The sequence below is a fragment of the Jaculus jaculus genome, chromosome 1, assembly GCF_020740685.1.
Source record: "Jaculus jaculus isolate mJacJac1 chromosome 1, mJacJac1.mat.Y.cur, whole genome shotgun sequence".
Taxonomy (NCBI): domain Eukaryota; kingdom Metazoa; phylum Chordata; class Mammalia; order Rodentia; family Dipodidae; genus Jaculus; species Jaculus jaculus.
This window is the reverse complement of record NC_059102.1, coordinates 31,272,304-31,290,173: the sequence shown is the minus strand read 5'-3', so window position 1 is coordinate 31,290,173 and position 17,870 is coordinate 31,272,304. Positions and strand designations below refer to the sequence as shown.

The window sequence follows — 17,870 nt, the reverse complement described above, 5'->3', positions numbered from 1 at the left end:
CCCAAGCTAGGAGAATTAACATTGACCCAATCATAACTAAAAGTACAGTTTTAACATCTATATTAAGAATTACATATTTGAAGCCAAAGGTTGGCACTTGCAGCTGAGTTCTAAATTTACCACTTAAAATTCAAAATAAAAATCATTTTATAAAGCATTCCCTTTCTTTTACATTATACTCATAAATGATTTACTCATTTACTATTATAATAGGTAAATACTACTGTGTCATTATAAAGGAAAAACCCTGTGATCAAAGATCATAATGTAGTTCTGGAAGACTACACACTCTTTCACTATACACAGTATAATAAAATAGGGCACACTTTGTACGGCAGTAACATGCAATGATTTGGCTGTAGAAATGTCAATGTAGTTTCAGCTACATTATGCTATATAGGTGTTTACAGTTTGAAAGTTTTAAGGATGAAAGGAATTAGTTAATGCTTATATAGTAAAGACATCTGAACACACAACATACAGCACACTATTTGATATTCAAATGGAATTTACAAAAAAAGAATGATTTATAAAACCTAAGTGTAAGGATGGACTTTATTTTTTTTAAAAAGTCTTTTAAGGACTACAAATTACAAAGTAAAAGTAGATCACTACACACAGATATCTAGTCAGTACATTTTGCCTGTGCATAAAACTTTATCATCATTCATTCAACAAATTCACCCCATTCAACAATGTTTTTCAGTTATAATGCTAAGGTTATTATGCCTTTATTTCAAATTATATTACACGTTATTTTCTCAAGGTGAACTTTTAAATACCAAATTCTTAAGAATGGCACCTTCAAATGGGGCAATTTCCCTTCAGTCTCTAGCGACATTATTTATTTTAGGCTATTTTCTTTTCAGGTGGTGGGTTTTTAATGCCCAGAGTCTGGGTCTCAAAAGCGTCTGTAGGACCCAGGTCACAGTCCGGTCCATTGGCCCTTCCAAGTGCCTTCTGAGGCTTGAAGCTCTCTGAGAAGGGCAGGTCAGATCTGGCTTCAACTGGACAGCTCCTGTCTGGGGCAAGGGGTGGAGCTGAGGCTGAAGTAGAACCTGGGCAGGACATCTCCATGGGGCCCAGGATCAGTGCAACTTCTTGTGACCATGTGTAAGCTTGTTATGGCTTGTGTCTGTAGATGTAGGTGTGCAGGCAACCACTTTAGTGGCCTGTGTGTCTCTGTACTTCTGATGAGAATTGGCATTGACCCAGGCATCCACTGTCTGGCTGCCAATATGCATTTGTATAATCTGCACACAGTCCTGTGAATAGGTAGCAGTGCTCCCATTTTACAGAGGTGAGGACTGAGGCATGAAGAGTCTAAGCTATTAGCCAATGGCCATCCAGCTTGTAGTGGAGAAGTGGACCTGCTAGGGTGGGGCGTTCAGGGTGGAGGAGGGTGAGGTAAGTGGTCTGCTGACTTCTCTTCTTGCTGGATCAGGTTTGCCTGTCAGGTGGAAATGCTCACAAATAGGGTAGAATGGGGAAGAATATTGCTCCCCTCAGCCAGCAGACTGGCCCGGGGACAACTGGCGCTCCTAAGCTGACGGTCCCTGGACGACCCTTAGTAAAGGTTCCTCTGGAGCACAAGCATAGGTGGGGACCAGGAAAAAGTCAGTGGTCCCTAGACATCTACTGCAGTGTATAGCTTAGCAGACACGGCCTCTGACTGCTGCCAGGGCTTGGTCACAGCCGTCAGGCAGGGGCGGGGCGGGCTGGGTGTCTCAGGAAACCGGGAGTGCTGTTCGAGCACCACCTGGATCTGTCTGGCATACCTGTGCTGGACGTGGCTGTCAGGTGGTGGCCGTGTCCTTTTTCAGTGCTGCCCACATGGCCTGAAAGGTGCCTGCTCTAGCCATGAATGCTGCCTGCAGATTCCGCTTGCAGCGATATTTGAAAATCCTTGATGTTCCAGTTGGCTGGATTCTAAGATCCTCATCCTCATTAGATGATGAATTCTGGATACAGTTGTCACAGCAAGTAAAGGACATGCTGGTCTTTAAATATCTCAACTGTTGCAATTGTTGTTGTTGTTGTTTTGTTTTGTTTTTCAAGGTATGGTCTCCCTCTACCCCAGGCTGACCTGGAATTCATGATGTAGTCTCAGGCCAGCCTTGAACTCACAGTAATTCTCCTACCTCTGCTTCCCAAGGGCTGGAGATTAAAGGCCTGTGTCACCAGTTCAGCTAGTTTTTTTGTTTGTTTGTTTGTTTTATTTTTTTAAAGAGAGGCTTGCCCACCTGGTAAGCATCTTTTTATTTTTTATTTATTTTTATTTGAGAGAATGAGAGAAAGAGGCAGAGAGAGAAAGAGAGAGACAGAGAGAGAGAGAAACAGAACGGGTGCACCAGGGCTTCCAGCCACTGCAAATGGACTCCAGACACATGTGCCACCTTGTGCATCTGGCTTACGTGGGTCCTGGGGAATTGAACCGAGGTCCTTTGGCTTTGCAGACAAATGCCTTAACTGCTAAGCCATCTCTTCAGCCCTCAGGTAAAGTTTTGAGTGGTTGTAAGAATTAGTTTTAAATTTCTCTCCAACTTAGGCTAAGTGTTTTGGCTCCAGTGTTGTTCAACTATTTGAAATGATTATTGTTAAAGAGTCTTGATAGAATCGTCTTTGATTATTTCATGTAGCAAAAAAAAAAAGTCTAATGCTAAAAAGTTGTCAGGAAAAAAATCATTATCAGGGGCTGGCTTAGCAGTTAAGGTGCTTGCTTGTGAAGCCTAAAGACCCAGGTTTGACTCTCTAGAACCCATGTAAACCAGATGCACATGGTGACACATTGGCACATGCATCTGGAGTTTGTTTGCAGTGGTTGGAGGCCCTGGATCATCCATTCATCCCCTCTGTCTCTCTCTCTCATAAGTAAAAAATAAATATTATATATATATATATATATATATATATATATATATATATATATATATATATGTTTAAAGGACTTGCCTGCAAAGCCTGCCAGCCCAGGTTCAAATTCTCAATCCACCCACATAAGCCAGATGAAAAGGATCAGAGTAGCTCGTGTTCTCTTGTAGTGGCAAGAAGCCCACACGCGCACACACACACACACACACGTGCAAATAAATAATCTAAATTTTTTGGTTTATTTTTATTTATTTATTTTGACAGTGACAGAGAGCGAGAGAAAGAGGCAGAGAGAGAAGAGAGAGAAAGAATGGGAATGCCAGGGCCTCCAGCCACTGCAAATGAACTCCAGACATGTGCACCCCCTTCTGCATCTGGCTAACATGGGTCCTGGGGAATCGAGCCTTGAACTGGGGTCCTTAGGCTTCACAGGCAAGCGCTTAACCACTAAGCCATCTCTCCAGCCCAATAATCAAAATTTTTAAAAAGTTGTGCTCCCCCAGGATTTCTGGAGTTTCTTATCTTGAAAAGCTATAGAAATTTCACTTGTATGTCTAATATAAATGCAGCATATAAATGGACTAATACTTTGTCCTCATTTTTCTTATAATTTTGTAAGAGAATGGGAATATAATCACTTCATTTTGTTGTTGCTGGTTTCCTATTAATGTCTCTGGGTTCCCTCGGTTTGCTCCATGATAAATCATTGCCATCACTATTTCTTTTCTTTTCTTTTTTTTTTTTCTTTTTTCTTTTTGGTTTTTCGAGGTAGGGTCTCACTCTGGTCCAGGCTGACCTGGAAAGAACTCTGCCATCTCAGGGTGGCCTTGAACTCATGGCAATCCTCCTTCCTACCTCTGCCACCCGAGTGCTGGGATTAAAGGCGTGCGCCACCACGCCCGGTGCCATCACTATTTCTATGTACTGAGTTGTGAAGAATATTAGAAACTTCTGCTATGGCCGGCTGTGGGGGTGCAGACCTATCACCCCAGAATGTGGGAGGCAACTAGCCTGGGCTACGCATTATGCAGCCCTTTTGCAGATAATGATAAGGTCATGAATGGAGCCACCTGTTATGCTAGAAGAGAGTGCACAGTGGGACTTTGACCTTGGGTTTTGAAAGTCTACATTGAGGGGCTGGAGAGATGGCTTAGTGGTTAAGGCACTTGCCTGTAAAGCCAAAGAAGGATTGCAGTCCAATTCCCCAGGACCCACGTAAGCCAGACGCACAAGGTGGCGCATGTGTCTGGAGTTCATTTGCAGTGGCTGGAGGCCCTGACACACCCATTCTCTCTATCTCTCTGTCTCTTTCTCTCTCTCTCAAATAAATAAATATTTTTTATTTATTTATTTATTTATTTATTTAATTTTTCTTTTTTTTTTGAGGTAGGGTCTCACTCTGGCTCAGGCTGACCTGGAATTCACTATGTAGTCTCAGGGTGGCCTCGAACTCATGGCGATCCTCCTACCTCTGCCTCCCGAGTGCTGGGATTAAAGGCGTGCGCCACCACGCCCGGCAAATAAATAAATGTTGAAGAAAAAAAAAAAGAGTGGGGAGTGATGGTACATGCCTTTAATCCCAGCACTCGGGAGGCAAAGGTAGGAGGATCGCCGTGAGTTTGAGGCCACCCTGAGACTACATACTGAATTCCGGGTCAGCCTAACCTAGAGTGAAGTGGCCTTCAACACCCCCCCCCCCCCCGCCCAGAAGAAAACCCCAGATAAAAAAGAAAGTCTACATCGGGCCATGCGATAGGGGCCCCTAAGGGAGAATGCCTGCCAGAATTTCAGGAAAATGCTCGGTTTGTGTAGATGCGTGTGAGTGCCTGGCGCTGCCGTGGGGAGCCGCCCTTGACCAGCAGCTGGTGGGGGAGCCCAGGTCACAGGACAGCAGAGGAGGCAGTGGCCAGCAATGGGACGTAGCTGCAGCTCAGGTTGAGTCAGGCTCTGTTAGCAGAGATGCAAGTCTTTAGGTGTGGAGGATGGAACACAAGGCCTCATGCAGGCTGAGCAAGTGTTCTGCCACTAAGCCATACTCACGCCATCTTGACCTAAGAAGAATGAAGAGCCTACTCCTAGCCACAGCAGAGGAAGCATGCTGGGATAGTGTGCTGTAACAAGAGACAATGGCAGTGCTTACCAGAGCCCACATTTCCTGAAAGTTTCTAGCTCCGGATAGACTGGGGCCCTGTGATTGAGACCTGGTGCAGAAGTCTATCCACCTCTTTCTGCTTTTTTTTTTTGAGGTAGGGTCTCACTCTAGCTCAGGCTGACTTCCTGGAATTCCCTATGTAGTCTCACGTCTGGCCTCTTTCTGCCTTTTTTTTTTTCTTTCTGCCTTTTTGTTCTCTCTTCCCAGTTATACTGGCTCCATGCCTCTGAGCTTAGCCATCCCTCTCTATTTGTTTCTAAACATTTTTTATTGACAACTTCATAGTTATAGACAATAGACCATGATAATTCCCTCCCCTCCTCCATTTACCCCCCCCCCCAACTCCACTTTCCAATTAGTCTCTCTTTTATTTTGATGTCATCATCTTTTTCTCCTATTATGAGGGGCTTGTGTAGGTAGTGTCAGGGACTGTGAGGTCATGGATATTGAGACCAATTTGTGTCTGAACGATTGCATTGTAAGCAGTCCTATTCTTTGGCTGGTACATTCTTTTTGCCACCTCTTCCTCAATGAACCCTGAGCCTTGGAAGGTGTGATAGAGGTGGTTATGTGCTGAACACTCCTCTGTCACTTCTTCTCAGCACTATGGCTACACCTCTTTTTTAAAAAAATAATTTTCAGCCAGGCGTGGTGGCGCACACCTCTAATCCCAGCGCTCGGGAGGCAGAGGTAGGAGGGTCGTCATGAGTTCAAGGCCACCCTGAGATGACAGAGTTAATTCCACGTCAGCCTGGACCAGAGTGAGACCCTACCTCGAAAAACAAAAACAAAAAACAAACAACAACAACTAAAAAATTCAGGGCTAGAGAGATGGCTTAGCAGTTAAGGCAACTGCCTGAAAAGTTTAATGACCCAGATGTACAGAGTGGTGCATGAGTCTGGTGTTCTTTTGCAGTGGCTACGGGCCCTGACAGTGACGCACGCCTTTAATTCCAGCACTAGGGAGGCAGAGGTAGGAGGATCGCCATAAGTTCGAGGCCACCCTGAGACTATATAGTGAACTCCAGGTCAGCCTGGCCTAGAGTGAAACCCTACCTTGAAAGACTAAAATAAATAAACAAATAAAAGTAAATAAAAATTAACTTTCATTTATACATGGGAGGGAGAGAAAGAATGTGTGGGAGAGAAAGAATGGGCAGACCATGTCTCTTGCATGAGCCACTTTGTGTGTCTGGTTTTATGTGGGTGCTGGGGAATTGAATCCAGGCTGTCAGGCTTTTCAAGCAAGCCTTTAACCACTGAGCCATCTCCCCAGCCACCCCTCAACACCTCTTAATGGCTGCTAACTGGCAACATTGAGTCTTGGGCCTATGGACAGATATTCATTCTAGCATGGGTTTTTGTTTGGCCTAGAGCAAGCCAGCAGGACCCATCTAGTGTCCAGAGAGATCGTAGGAGACCAGATGGAAGCATTCTGCCTTCGCCCCTCCCTCAATGGGCTCACTCAGGGGTGGAATCGGGCTCTGGGTGTCTTTGGTCATCATGTTGGGGGGCATACCTTCATTGACTCTTTCCTCTCTTGGATTCTTCTGGATTCCTTTCAGAGTTTCCTGGGTGGGAGGAGCTTCTCATGACCTGCTTGTAGTCACTATTAGGACCTCCTTGTGGGGACACCATGGATGGGGGCATCTTTCAATTGGGGGCTTCTTCCACAACTGTCTTTTCTGTGAACCTACCTCAGATTTTGTGTGTTAAGCAACTGACATTGTGGCTCTATTTTTAGCAAATTTTATTTTATTCCCAGTCTAGCATGACAGTATCTTTGCATAAATTTTAAATAGGACACGAAGAGTCTGTTGTATGAACTTTTCTGGGCAGAAGCTGATGAGAACTCACTCCGCCAGGCAAGGCAACCCCGACATTCGAAAGGCCAGTTCTGCCAGTTTACCTCGGTGAGCCGAGCTTATTGAGTTTCACTGAGTTTACTGGGGTTACTTACAGGAGCATGGAAACCCCAAAGTAGCTGCATTTGAAGGGCTCTTCTCAGTATGAATATCAACCTCCCCATTGCTGGGCAGGGGTGCTCACAGTCTCTTGATCTTTCTCCAGCTGGCCTCAAACTTACTATGTAGCTGAGACTGGCCTTGAACTCTTCTTTTGGGGGTGGGGGTTGAGGTAGGGTCTTGCTGTAACCCAGGCAGACCTGGAATTCACTATGTAGTGTCAGGCTGGCCTCGAGCTCACAGCGATCCTCCCACCCCTGCCTCCCAAGTGCTGGGATTAAAGGCGTGCACCACCACAGCCGGCCTGGAACTCTTGATTCTTCTGTTTCTACCTCTAAGTGCTGAGCGTACAGTTATGCACTGCCATGCCTGACCTGGTGTATTATTCTAGTTTGTTTAAATTTTATTTGAGGGCTGGAGAGATGGCTTAGCACTTCAGGTGCTTGCCTATGAAGCCCAAGGACCCATGTTTGACGCTCCAGATCCCAAGTTAGCCAGACGCACAAGGGTGAGGCAAGTGCAAGGTTGCACATGCCCACTAGGTGGCACCGGTGTCTGGAGTGCGATTGCACGGGGTGAGGCCCTGGTAAGCCAATTCTCTTTCTCTCTCTCTAAAATAATGAAAAAATTTATTTGGATGGGGGCGTGCATGTGCACGCATGCAGGTGTGTGTACAGGCACACCAGGGAAGGAGCATCAGATGTTTACAGCACTTTTTGCATCTGGCTTATGTGGGTGGCTTGGGAATTGAAGCTGGACTGGCAGGCTTTGCCTTTAACTGCTTAAATGTCTTCCCAACCCCCCCCGCCCCGCCCCATGTGTTGTTTCAAAACCAAAAGTCTGTAACTAAGTTGCTACTTAATTCATTCCCTCCAGTGACTGAAGTCCGCAGTCATTGGTGGGACCTACATGATCCCGTGAGAACGGGAGCTCAGACACCCTTCCCCAGGGTCTACACTTCAGCCCCCCAGGCTCCTTTTCCTCCTGGACGGGGTGAATGCCTTCTCATCTCAGTCCAGTGCACATCTTGGAATGCTTCTCCCCTGTGATTTATTTTTCACCTGAGAAATTCCCGCGCATCTTTAAAGTTCCACGTTTAATGCCCTCCCCCTTTCATTTTCTTGAGACAGGGTCGTGTGGACTTTGAATTCATTTGTCCTTGGGTCCCCCACTTCCAAGGACTAGGATTACAGGACTGAGCCCGGCCTCCCGAGCCTGCAGGTTACATCAGCCTGCTTCCATGGGTTTCCATGCCCTGGATGGACTTCCCCTTCGCGACACTGACTGTAATCATAATTACTCTGGGAGGGTGTTTATTTAATATGCAGGCTTCCATCGGACCATAAATGCTAACAGTCTATGTCTATTTTACTCACTATTCTACTCCCAATATTCAGTACAGTGGGCCTGGTACCAAGTGAATGCTCATGTGGGTAAATAAAGGAAAAGAAAAATTTAAAGAATTTAGACCTTGGGCTGGAGAGATGGCTTAGTGGTGAAAGTACTTGCCTGTGACACGTAAGAACCCAAGTTCCGTTCTCCGGTACCTGCGTAAGTCAGATATACAAGGTGGTGCATGTGTCTGGAGTTCGTTTGCAGTGGTTGGAGGTCCTGTGTATATTCTCTCTGTATATATCTGCCTCCTTCTTTCTTGCTCTCTCTCTCTCACACTCAAATAAATAAGTAAATAAAATATTTTAAAAAACATTTAGTGGATAAGGCATTTGCCTGCAAAGCCTAAGGACCCAGGTTCAATTCCCCAGGACGCACACAAGCCAGATGCACATGGTGGCGCATGCATTTGGAGTTCGTTTGCAGTGGCTCGAGGCACGCCCATTCTCTTATTTTCTCTTTTTCTCTTTCTCAAATAAATAGAAATAAAAAGTTTTTAAAAATTGGAAAATTCAGACCTGGCTGGGTGTGTCACTAGTCCCGATGCCTGGGGCGGCTAGGGTAGGAGGACAAAGGCCAGGATGGGGACTAAGTTCCAGGTTAGCCCGAGCTAAAGTAAGATAGATCCTGCCAAGAAAAGAAAAGAATGACAACAAAAACCAATTCAGACCTAAAGAGGAGACGGTTCCTGCCATGTTGGTCCTGGGCCTCCCTCTAGGCTGAGGAACTATGAGCAGAGTGAAGAGAGCTAAAGACCTGGCCAACGGTGAACGTCCAAACCTCACTGCCATGGCTGCCGCCACCAGCAGACAGGCCAATGTCACCTTTGTTCTGCCACTATCTGCCACCCCAGTCCACTTTCCACTGGTCTTCCTTAGACGTCCAGTGACCCTGTTTCCCATCTCTGACAGAGCCCATGAAACACAGTCAGGGAGAAGGATTCGGTGGAGCTGGGCCCACAGCAGAAAATGGGACCCTGAAAAGTGGAAAGCGTGTAGAGTGAACACGATCGTTCTGCTCCCTTGTGGACGTCAGACCCGGTAGTTCCTTGGCTTCCCTCCTTGTGTGAGTAGTCGCTGTCCTGGAGCTTGCCAATACCCCAGTCTTTCCCTAAAGTCCTGAGGGCCTACAAGCTTCCCTTCTGGTCCAGCCCAGTAGAGGTGGAGACTTGGGCTGCTCAGGACCAGTGCAGAAAGCCCGTGCTGCTGACCATGTCTGTCCTGCTCAGCTGGAGGCTGTGGCTTCCAGAAGACACTCCTTGTATAGGACAGTGTCATAATCTAAACTTCACTGAGGTCTGGGGCATGAGCTTGGGCCCCCAAGAACCCTGCTCTCCTTAGAGAGTTGGGTTTTTGTCTTTAAAAAAAATTTTTTTTTGTTTGTTTTTATTTGAGAGCAACAGAGGGAGAAAGAGGCAGATAGAGAAAGAGAGAGAGAGAGAATGGGTGCGCCAGGGCCTCCAGCCTCTGCAAACGAACTCCAGATGCGTGCGCCACCTTGTGCATCTGGCTGACGTGGGTCCTGGGGAATCAAGCCTCAAACCAGGGTCCTTAGGCTTCACAGGCAAGCGCTTAACCGCTAAGCCATCTCTCCAGCCCCGAGAGGTGGGATTTTTGAAGGAGCCAAGACAGCCCGTGTCCTGTATCCCTTACTCTCAGGTGGGGTGGCCTCCGTGGCTCCAGGGTTGTCATTCATGTAGGGATATAAAAGGTAGTGTGGGCGCACAATGGGAAAGCTGCTCGAGGGTCTGCAGCCGGATCATCTGGGGCTTGAAGAGCGCAGGGATGCTTCCAGGGACCGCCAAGGGAAGAGGGTCCAGATAATGTGTCACTGGGTTCAGGGGGCATTGCTTGGTGGACTCTGACCCCTTGGCCCAAGGTCCTTTACTTCTGCAAGGCTAGCTTGGCACCTTTCCATTTGGTGGTGCGTTTACTTGTCACATCCCTATTTCCCTTTCCATCATAGAAACTACAAAAGTTATGAAAAAAAAAGGGGGGGGGCTGGAGAGATGGCTTAGTGGTTAAGGCTCATGCCTGCGAAGCCTAAGGACCCAGGTTCGATTGTCCGGGTCCCACATAAGCCAGATGCACATGGTGGTGCATGCGTCTGGAGGTCGTTTGCAGTTGTTAGAGGCCCTGGCGTGCCCCCCCACTCTAATAAATAAATAAAAATAAAATATTTTTTTAAAGGAACTTTTTTTAAAGGAAAAGAAAGAAAACAACAACCAGGAGTATTGAGTGTAGTAGCCTTTTCTAGTTCCCATGGTGCCTTGCTGCCTCCTCTCTCCAGGCTGGGAGCTCGCCACTCCTCCCTCTCCCGGGCTCTCCACCCACTCCCTCAATCACCGCTAACCCTTGGCCTAAGGCGTGCCCCACCCCCATGCCATTTCACACATTTGCTTGTCCTGACCTCAGCCCGCAGGTGAGAGGCTGAGCTGCAGAGAGTTTCTGGTCTCACCAGGTGCCTTGGCAAGAGTCCAGGGGAGCAGAGATGGTCTGACGGAGGAGGCTGGTCTCCAGGGGCTGATCCAGTGGCCTGGCACTACCCAGGGCCCCAAGGACACAGAACAGCATGGGGTAAACCCAGCTCTGCATTTGTGTAGCTACCACGGGTATGGATTGAGGTAGGCTGGGGGTGAGGTGTGTGCGCGCGCCTGCGCAGTGAGTGAGTCATCAGGGACAGGCCGAGGCCCAGAGTTGCTCGAAGGTTTCATCTTCCCCAAGCTCTTCCTCTCTTCGCTGCCAGAGACAGTTTCTCTAGTAGATCTGACTCCGGTGTTTCAGGGTTTTGTGCCTGCACTTGACCCCACGCTACTGCCTGGCTCTGGAGACATACTCACCAGGGTCCAGTCTCTCTGGGGGTGGCAGACAGATACCCCAGGGAATGGGTGGGGATGGGTCATCTTAGGAGTTGGTGCTGAGCTCAGGGGTCAGGCTCCAGGTGGTGGCAACGGTGGTAGGTAGAAAGATGATGGAGCCAGCTCTGTCAGGTGGACGAGAGCAAAAGGCTGAGCGTGAAGATTCCAGGCTAGGCTTAGCCTTGGCTGGCTATAGAAAGATCTGCTAGGAGCTGTGTGTGTGTGTGTGTGTGTGTGTGTGTGTGTGTGAAAGTCAGCCCACCTTAACCTATAAACACAGAAAAATATACTCAACAGAAAAATATAAAATTATTTCTCTGGAGTAGCCAGCAAGAGACACTAATGAGGGCCTGCGATAGGAACTTACCAAGCAGAGATATCTAGAACTTATTCTGGAAACCCTAATAGAAGTTGCAGGAAATCCAACAAGGACATTGGAAACAATCAGAAAGATCTCAACAGACAGACAGACACCATAGCACATAACAGACGCTGGAGCCAGGTATCCAGGGATCCAGTTCCAGTTCTTACTCAGATGACCTTGGATAACTTTGCCTCCTTTATGCCTCAGTCTTGTCTTCTTAAAAATGGGCCATAGGGTAGGGGTGTGGTTTAGTTGGTCCGGGGCTTGCATAGCATGTATAAAGTTCTGGGTTCGATCCCCAGCACTGCACAAACCACGGATGGTGGCACATGCCTGTGATCCCAGCACTTGGGAGGTGGGGGAGGATGATCAAGAATTTAAGGATGTTTTTAGCTACATTAGCAAGTTGGGGCCAGCTACTTAGTAAAAGAAGAAGGAAGAGGAGGAGGAGACGAAGAAAGAGGAGGGGAAGAATTAAAAGAAGGGCTGGAGAGATGGCTTAGTGGTTAAGGCACTTGTCTGCGAAGCCTAAGGACTCGGGTGTGATTCTCCAAGACCCATGTAAGCCAGATGCACAAGGAGGTGCATGTGTCGAGAGTTCTTTGCAGTGGCTGGAGACCCTGGTGTGCCCATTCTCTTTCTAGCTCTTCCTCCCCACTCTCTCTCAAATAAATAAATAAAATATTAACAAAAGAAGAAAAATGGGCTGGAGAGATGGCTCATGATTAAAAATGCTTGCTTGCAAAGCCTGATGTCCTGGGTGTGATTCCCCAGTACCCACATAAAGCCAGATAGACACTGGGATGCATGCATCTGGAATTTATTTGTAGTGGCAGGAGGCCCTGGCATACTTATACTCACTCTCTCTTTATCTGTTTGTCTTTCTCTCAAATAAGTAAATAAAGGCATTTTTAAAAGCCTCTAAGCTAGAATCATTGTCAAGGACCCAGAACCCAAGGTAGATGTACCAGACCCTGCTGCTCAAAATTTCCTCCGCTGACTAGAAGCATCAGTATTACCTTGAAGCTTGTTAGAAATGGGATCCTGCCAGGTGGCGCATGCCTTTAATCACAGCAGTCGAGAGGCAGAGGTGAGAGGATCAGGATCACTGTGAGTTTGAGGCCAGCCTGGGACTACAGAGTGAGTGCCAGGTCAGCCTGGGCTAGAGTGAGACTGTACTTTGAAAATAACAATAAAATAATAATAAATAAGTAAAAGAAAAGAAAGAAAGAGAGGAAAGGAAAGAAATGAGATTCTGGAGAGTTGGGTGTAGAGTCTCACACCGTATACCTCCTATTGTCAGGAGGCTGAGGCAGAGGGTTTCCATAGTTCAAGGCCTGCCCAGGTCACTTAGTGAGCTCCTGTTCAAAAAAGAAAAAGGACTGGGATATAGCTCAGTTGGTAGACTGCTTGCATCGTGTGCACAAAATCCTGGGTTTTATCCCCAAATAAAGTGGTTGTGGTGGTACACACCTGCAATCCTAGCATGAGGGAGGTAGGAACAGGAGGATCAGACATTCAAGACAGTCTCAGCTACGTGAATAGAATTCAAGGCAAGTCGGGGCCCTGCCTCAAGAGATTAGATAGATAGATAGATAGATAGATAGATAGATAGACAGACAGACAGCAGACAAGACTGATTCTGGGGCTCAATACTAGAAGCACTGCGTCAGAAGCCTTCACTTGTCTTGAGCCACTGGGGAAATGAGAGTGGCTTGGGAGCAAACACAACCAGAAAATAGGTAGACAGCGGGATATAGAAGGCCCACAAAGGTAGGGTGGCTCCAAGATCCACGTCGACATGGGTATTTCACAAGGGAACCCCACTGTCGCGGAGCCTGACAGGGCCCCTACACATCAGTCTGATGACGCAGCTTGGTGCTGGGAGCCCCCACGGGGAGGCGGTGGTTGAGGCCAGGACCCCAGAGCCTGGAAGATGGTGCCCCAAGGTCGAGTGGCGGTTTACTCGAGTACCAGGTGCTTAGGAGGCGGTCCACCTGCTCCTGGCTGCAGATCGCACGCAGGTGCGCCTTGCCACTGCCACCGTCCACATCCTCTGGGGGCTCTGGAGGCTCCGGGGACGCCTGTGGCTCCGGGATCCCACCTGCCAGGTCCCGCTTCAGGCCCAGAGCCCGCAGCTCGCTCTGCATGCTGGAGAAGAAATGCAGCACGCAGCGGTGCGCAAAGTCCCGCGCGTGCTCGCAGCACGTCTCGTCGAAGAGCTTCTGCTCCAAGTCCACGTAGTTGCTCCAGTACCTGCGCTGCAGGAAGACCGTCTGGTCGAAGCAGGGCCTCAGGCAGCGGGCCAGGAAGGCCACCGTGATCAACAGCAGAGTGACGCTCCAGCCGATGGCCTGGAGGGTGAGGAGGCGTGAGGTGAGGTGCAGGGGGGCTTCACCTCTCCCTCCATCCTTCATTAAACTCATACACCTGCCCATTCAGTTACTATCCTACCAACTACCTGTCCAGTCAACTGGCTTCCTTCCCACCTGTTCTCCACTGATACCTTCCCACCCATCCATCCTCTCTCCTGATCTGACCAGCACTGACCCCTCTAGTCATCCTCCATCCTCTTATCCCATCCATTCACGCTTCCATACTTTTGTTCTTCCTTCTGTGCATAGTCCACCACCCACCTGCTCATTAACCATCCTTTTATCTTTTTTTTTTCCCCATCCTCAGGTTAAGTTCTCTCTCCATCCTCATCCATGTCATATTACTCTAGGAACAGAGACAGGGAAACTGTTCGAGGCCAACAGTGAAGAGTATCTGAAGTCATTCCCTAAGGCTGGAGCCTACACCTGGCTCACTCCTCTCTATCCCTCCTTCCTTTCTTCTTTCTTTTTTTCCATGCTGACCCGGAATTCACTATGTAGTCTCAGGGTGGCCTCGAATTTACAGTGATCCTCCTACCTTTGCCACCTGAGTGCTGGGATTAAAGGTGTGTGCTACCACTCCCTCCCTCCCCTCCCCCCCTCCCCTCCCCTCCCCTCCCCTCCCTCCCTCCCTCCCTCCCTTCCTTCCTTCCTTCCTTCTTTCCTTCCTTCCTTCCTTTCTTCCTTCCTTCCTTCCTTCTACTCCTCCTCTTCCTCCACTACCTCCTCCTCCTTCTATTTTTGTTGTTTTTTTGAGGTAGGATCTCGCTCTAGTCCAGGCGGACCTGGAATTCACTATGTAGTCTCTGGGTGGCCTCAGACTCACAGCGATCCTCCTACCTCTGCCTCCATGCCCAGCCTCTCCTATCTTTCAAATTTGCAGTCTCTTGCAGACCTACCTGAAGGTCTGGAGCACCTGTCTGACCTGGAACAGAGAAGGCACTTGGCACAGACATGAGAAATCTTTGTCACTTATAGATGACATTCCCACCATTTACACAGTTCTCTCATTTGGTCACACACACACTCTCCTACCAAACAAGTTTCATATTTTGTACACGAGTGATCAAAAGCCAAAACAACTTGCTAAGCTTGATATGATTGATAATGGAAAACTTAGGATTCAAACCCAGGTCTGACTGCAAACTCCACCTTTTTCCCTCTCAACTTAGGAGAGCTTAGAGAGCCCTGCATCCTGAGTGCTGGTCCTCTTTCATCACCCTGCTAGCCTTCACCCCAAAGGGCAGGGCCGTGTCTTCTCGGGCCTGTGAGCCTAGGGGTGCCGTATGCTGCGTAATGGGCTCATGCCATGCTCTGAGGCTGATACAGGCCAGCACGTACTCTGGGTGTGGAGGTGATGGAGCTGAGAGAGTGGGTGGAGGTGGGGCTGGGTTTGTTCCCCTATCCATGATGAACTAGATTCCCAGCAGGGAGTCAGGCACCTGGCAAAGGACCTGCATTTAAGGGAGGTGATTCAAGGGGCAATAGCGCACACATCCAGACCCTTGCCCTGTCTGTTACAAGCTGTGTGACTTTGGCCTTGTGAACTAAAAGCTCTCAGATCCTCAGCTTCCTTACGTTAAGATGGGATGATCACAACTGTATAGGTTTCACAGGGTTGTTCCCAGGATTAAGTGATCTAGTGGATGTTTAACACTTAGCATGACACCTGGACATGGGAGGACTCAATCAGTGGCGACGGGTATTATTTCAGGCTAATTGGAAGATCGTGTCCGAGGTGAGAAATAAGGCATTGCAGTACATGCCCAGTGCCTTTCTGTCATCCAGTCTTCTGGGATGGGCTGGCTGACTCTCAGAAGGGCAGGGCACCTGACACCTGTCCTAGGTAAGTTAGTATTGGTGGCCCAGGGCCTACCTCCCAGGACATGCCGCCCTCAGCCCCTTGTACCTCTCGCTCTATGGTTGTGGCTCCAGCAGTGAGGAGGATCCCCCGAAATCATATAGACCCAGCCCAGCCCCAACCACAAGCCAATGAGGGTATCTGGGAGGGCAAGGCGGTGAGGCAGGACCCTCCCCCCACAACCGACCTGTGACAGACATCGCAAGTAGCGGGACACAGCCTTGCGTGCGGGGCTGTTCCTGACCAGCTCATCCTCCTTGCAAGGCACCTTGGCAAGGAAGAGCTGCACCTGGCTGGGCGTCATGTTGGCAAAGTCCAGAAACTTCTCTGGGTCTACGGAGTTGCTGAAGGCACACACGAAGCACTTCCCATCCAGGAGGGCCAGCAGGATCCATATCAGCGGTGCCGCCAGAGCCCTCTGCAGCACCGAGGAGCACATGTACCTGGGGGCAGAGGGACGGTGGCTTGAAGGGGCCGCCCGAGTGCCGCTAGCGTCAGCAGAGTTGGACTGATTCTGTCGCTTCCAGCCGAGAGAGCTTGCCTAGGGTTCTTAGCTTCTCTGGGTCAAAGGTTTTCATTCTAGAAAACAGGTCTGATAAAGGAGTGGTCTCTGGGCTGATGAAAGTATCCAGAGGCCATGCTTGCAAAGCATTCAGGAACACAGAGCTTGGCCCCAGGTGGGGATGCACTGCCAGCCAGTGGGTGAAGCTTAGGACTTGTTAATATCCACTGGCTGGGCTGGAGAGATGGCTTAGCCATTAAGCACTTACCTGTGATGCCTAAGGACCTTGGTTTGAGGTTCAATACCCCAGGACCCATGTGAGCCAGATGCACAAGGTGGCACATGCGTCTGGAGTTTGTTTGCAGTGGCTGGAGGCCCTGGGGCGCCCATTTTCTCTCTCTATCTGCCTATTTCTCTGCCTCCTTCAAATAAATAAAAATAACTAAAAAAATAAAAAAAAAATTGTAAGCTTCATTGGCTGATTTCTACAAAGGATATCACCCGTGTTCCAGATCCTGAGGACACAGGGTGCATGCAAACAGTGAAGTTCTTGCTTCAGGGAATTTATAAAGAAGGGGACACAGCCTTTAAGCAACCCATTGCCTCTCACAGCGCATGGATCATTACTATGCATTCAATGAGCCTTTCATGCCAGTGACAAGTTATAAACCATGGTCAGTCAGTGCGAGAGATAATTCTTGGGAACCTTGTGCCATTCCTGTTTTTCCAGCACAAGCCACGAAAAAGTGGCACCTGATAGGAATGAAAATATGTAGGAGGGAGGGAACTACCATGGTTTATTGTCTGTAATTATGGAAGCTGTCAATAAAATAATAATAAAACAAAACAAAAAAATATGTGTCTAGGGTCTTAGCCGTTAAGGCGCTTGCCAGCAAAGCCAAAGGACCCAGGTTCGATTCCCCAGTACCCATGCAAAGCCAGATGCACAAGGTGGCACATGTATCTGGAGGTCATTTACAGTGGCTAGATGCCCTGGTATGCCCATTCTCTTCCTCTCCCTCCCTCTCTCTCTCAAATAAGTAAATAAAATTTAGAAGATATGTTTCTAGATGAAGATTAGCGGATGAGTTGATTGTCTAGCTGGGCAAGGGAGAAGTATCCATAATAGTGCCTATGGGCTGGCAGGGTGGGCCTGGAGAGGCCCCTGACAGTGCCCGTGGGTGGCAGAGAGGCACGGGCCCATACCTGATGATGCCTAGGTCCTTCTTCCTGCGTCCTGTGGGTCGGCGCCACTCCTCCACCATTACCACAGACTGTCGATTTATAAGGAGGCCACAGAGGAAGAGGGCCAGCGGAGGAGTGAGCAGCAGGCCCAGGCCATAGAGGGCATTGTAGCGTGCCAGGCAGGGGCAGTTGAAATCGAAGGAAGAGTACAGCTTGACAGTGACAGCGGCCAGCAGCAGGCAGACCCCGTTCATCACCGACTCGGAGCTGGACTGCAGGTTCTGGAAGAGCATGCGGATTCTATCCATGGCTGTGGCTGTGTGGCGACAGCTGTGGGTGGGGGCACT

The 17,870-nt window shown here is 48.6% G+C and overlaps 1 protein-coding gene across 1 annotated transcript; it reads right to left on the bottom strand.

Annotated features, from left to right (window-relative positions):
* Positions 1-13,450: 13,450 nt before the first annotated feature.
* On the bottom strand, positions 13,451-17,831 carry Calhm3 (calcium homeostasis modulator 3). Its single transcript, XM_004659379.2, has 3 exons — positions 17,545-17,831; positions 16,024-16,279; positions 13,451-13,954 (listed from the first exon to the last, which is right to left on the bottom strand). Exons 1-3 carry the CDS (start codon positions 17,829-17,831, stop codon positions 13,451-13,453), a joined length of 1,047 nt encoding a protein of 348 aa, XP_004659436.1.
* Between the last annotated feature and the right edge of the window lie 39 nt (positions 17,832-17,870).

Excerpts from the sequence above, each read along its gene's own strand:
- Calhm3 (XM_004659379.2), bottom strand. The coding sequence starts at position 17,831 with ATGGATAGAATCCGCATGCTCTTCCAGAACCTGCAGTCCAGCTCCGAG. Across the intron at positions 16,280-17,544 it reads AAGGACCTAGGCATCATCAG|GTACATGTGCTCCTCGGTGC; the intron begins GTATGGGCCCGT and ends CTCTGCCCCCAG. Across the intron at positions 13,955-16,023 it reads ACTTGCGATGTCTGTCACAG|GCCATCGGCTGGAGCGTCAC; the intron begins GTCGGTTGTGGG and ends CTCACCCTCCAG.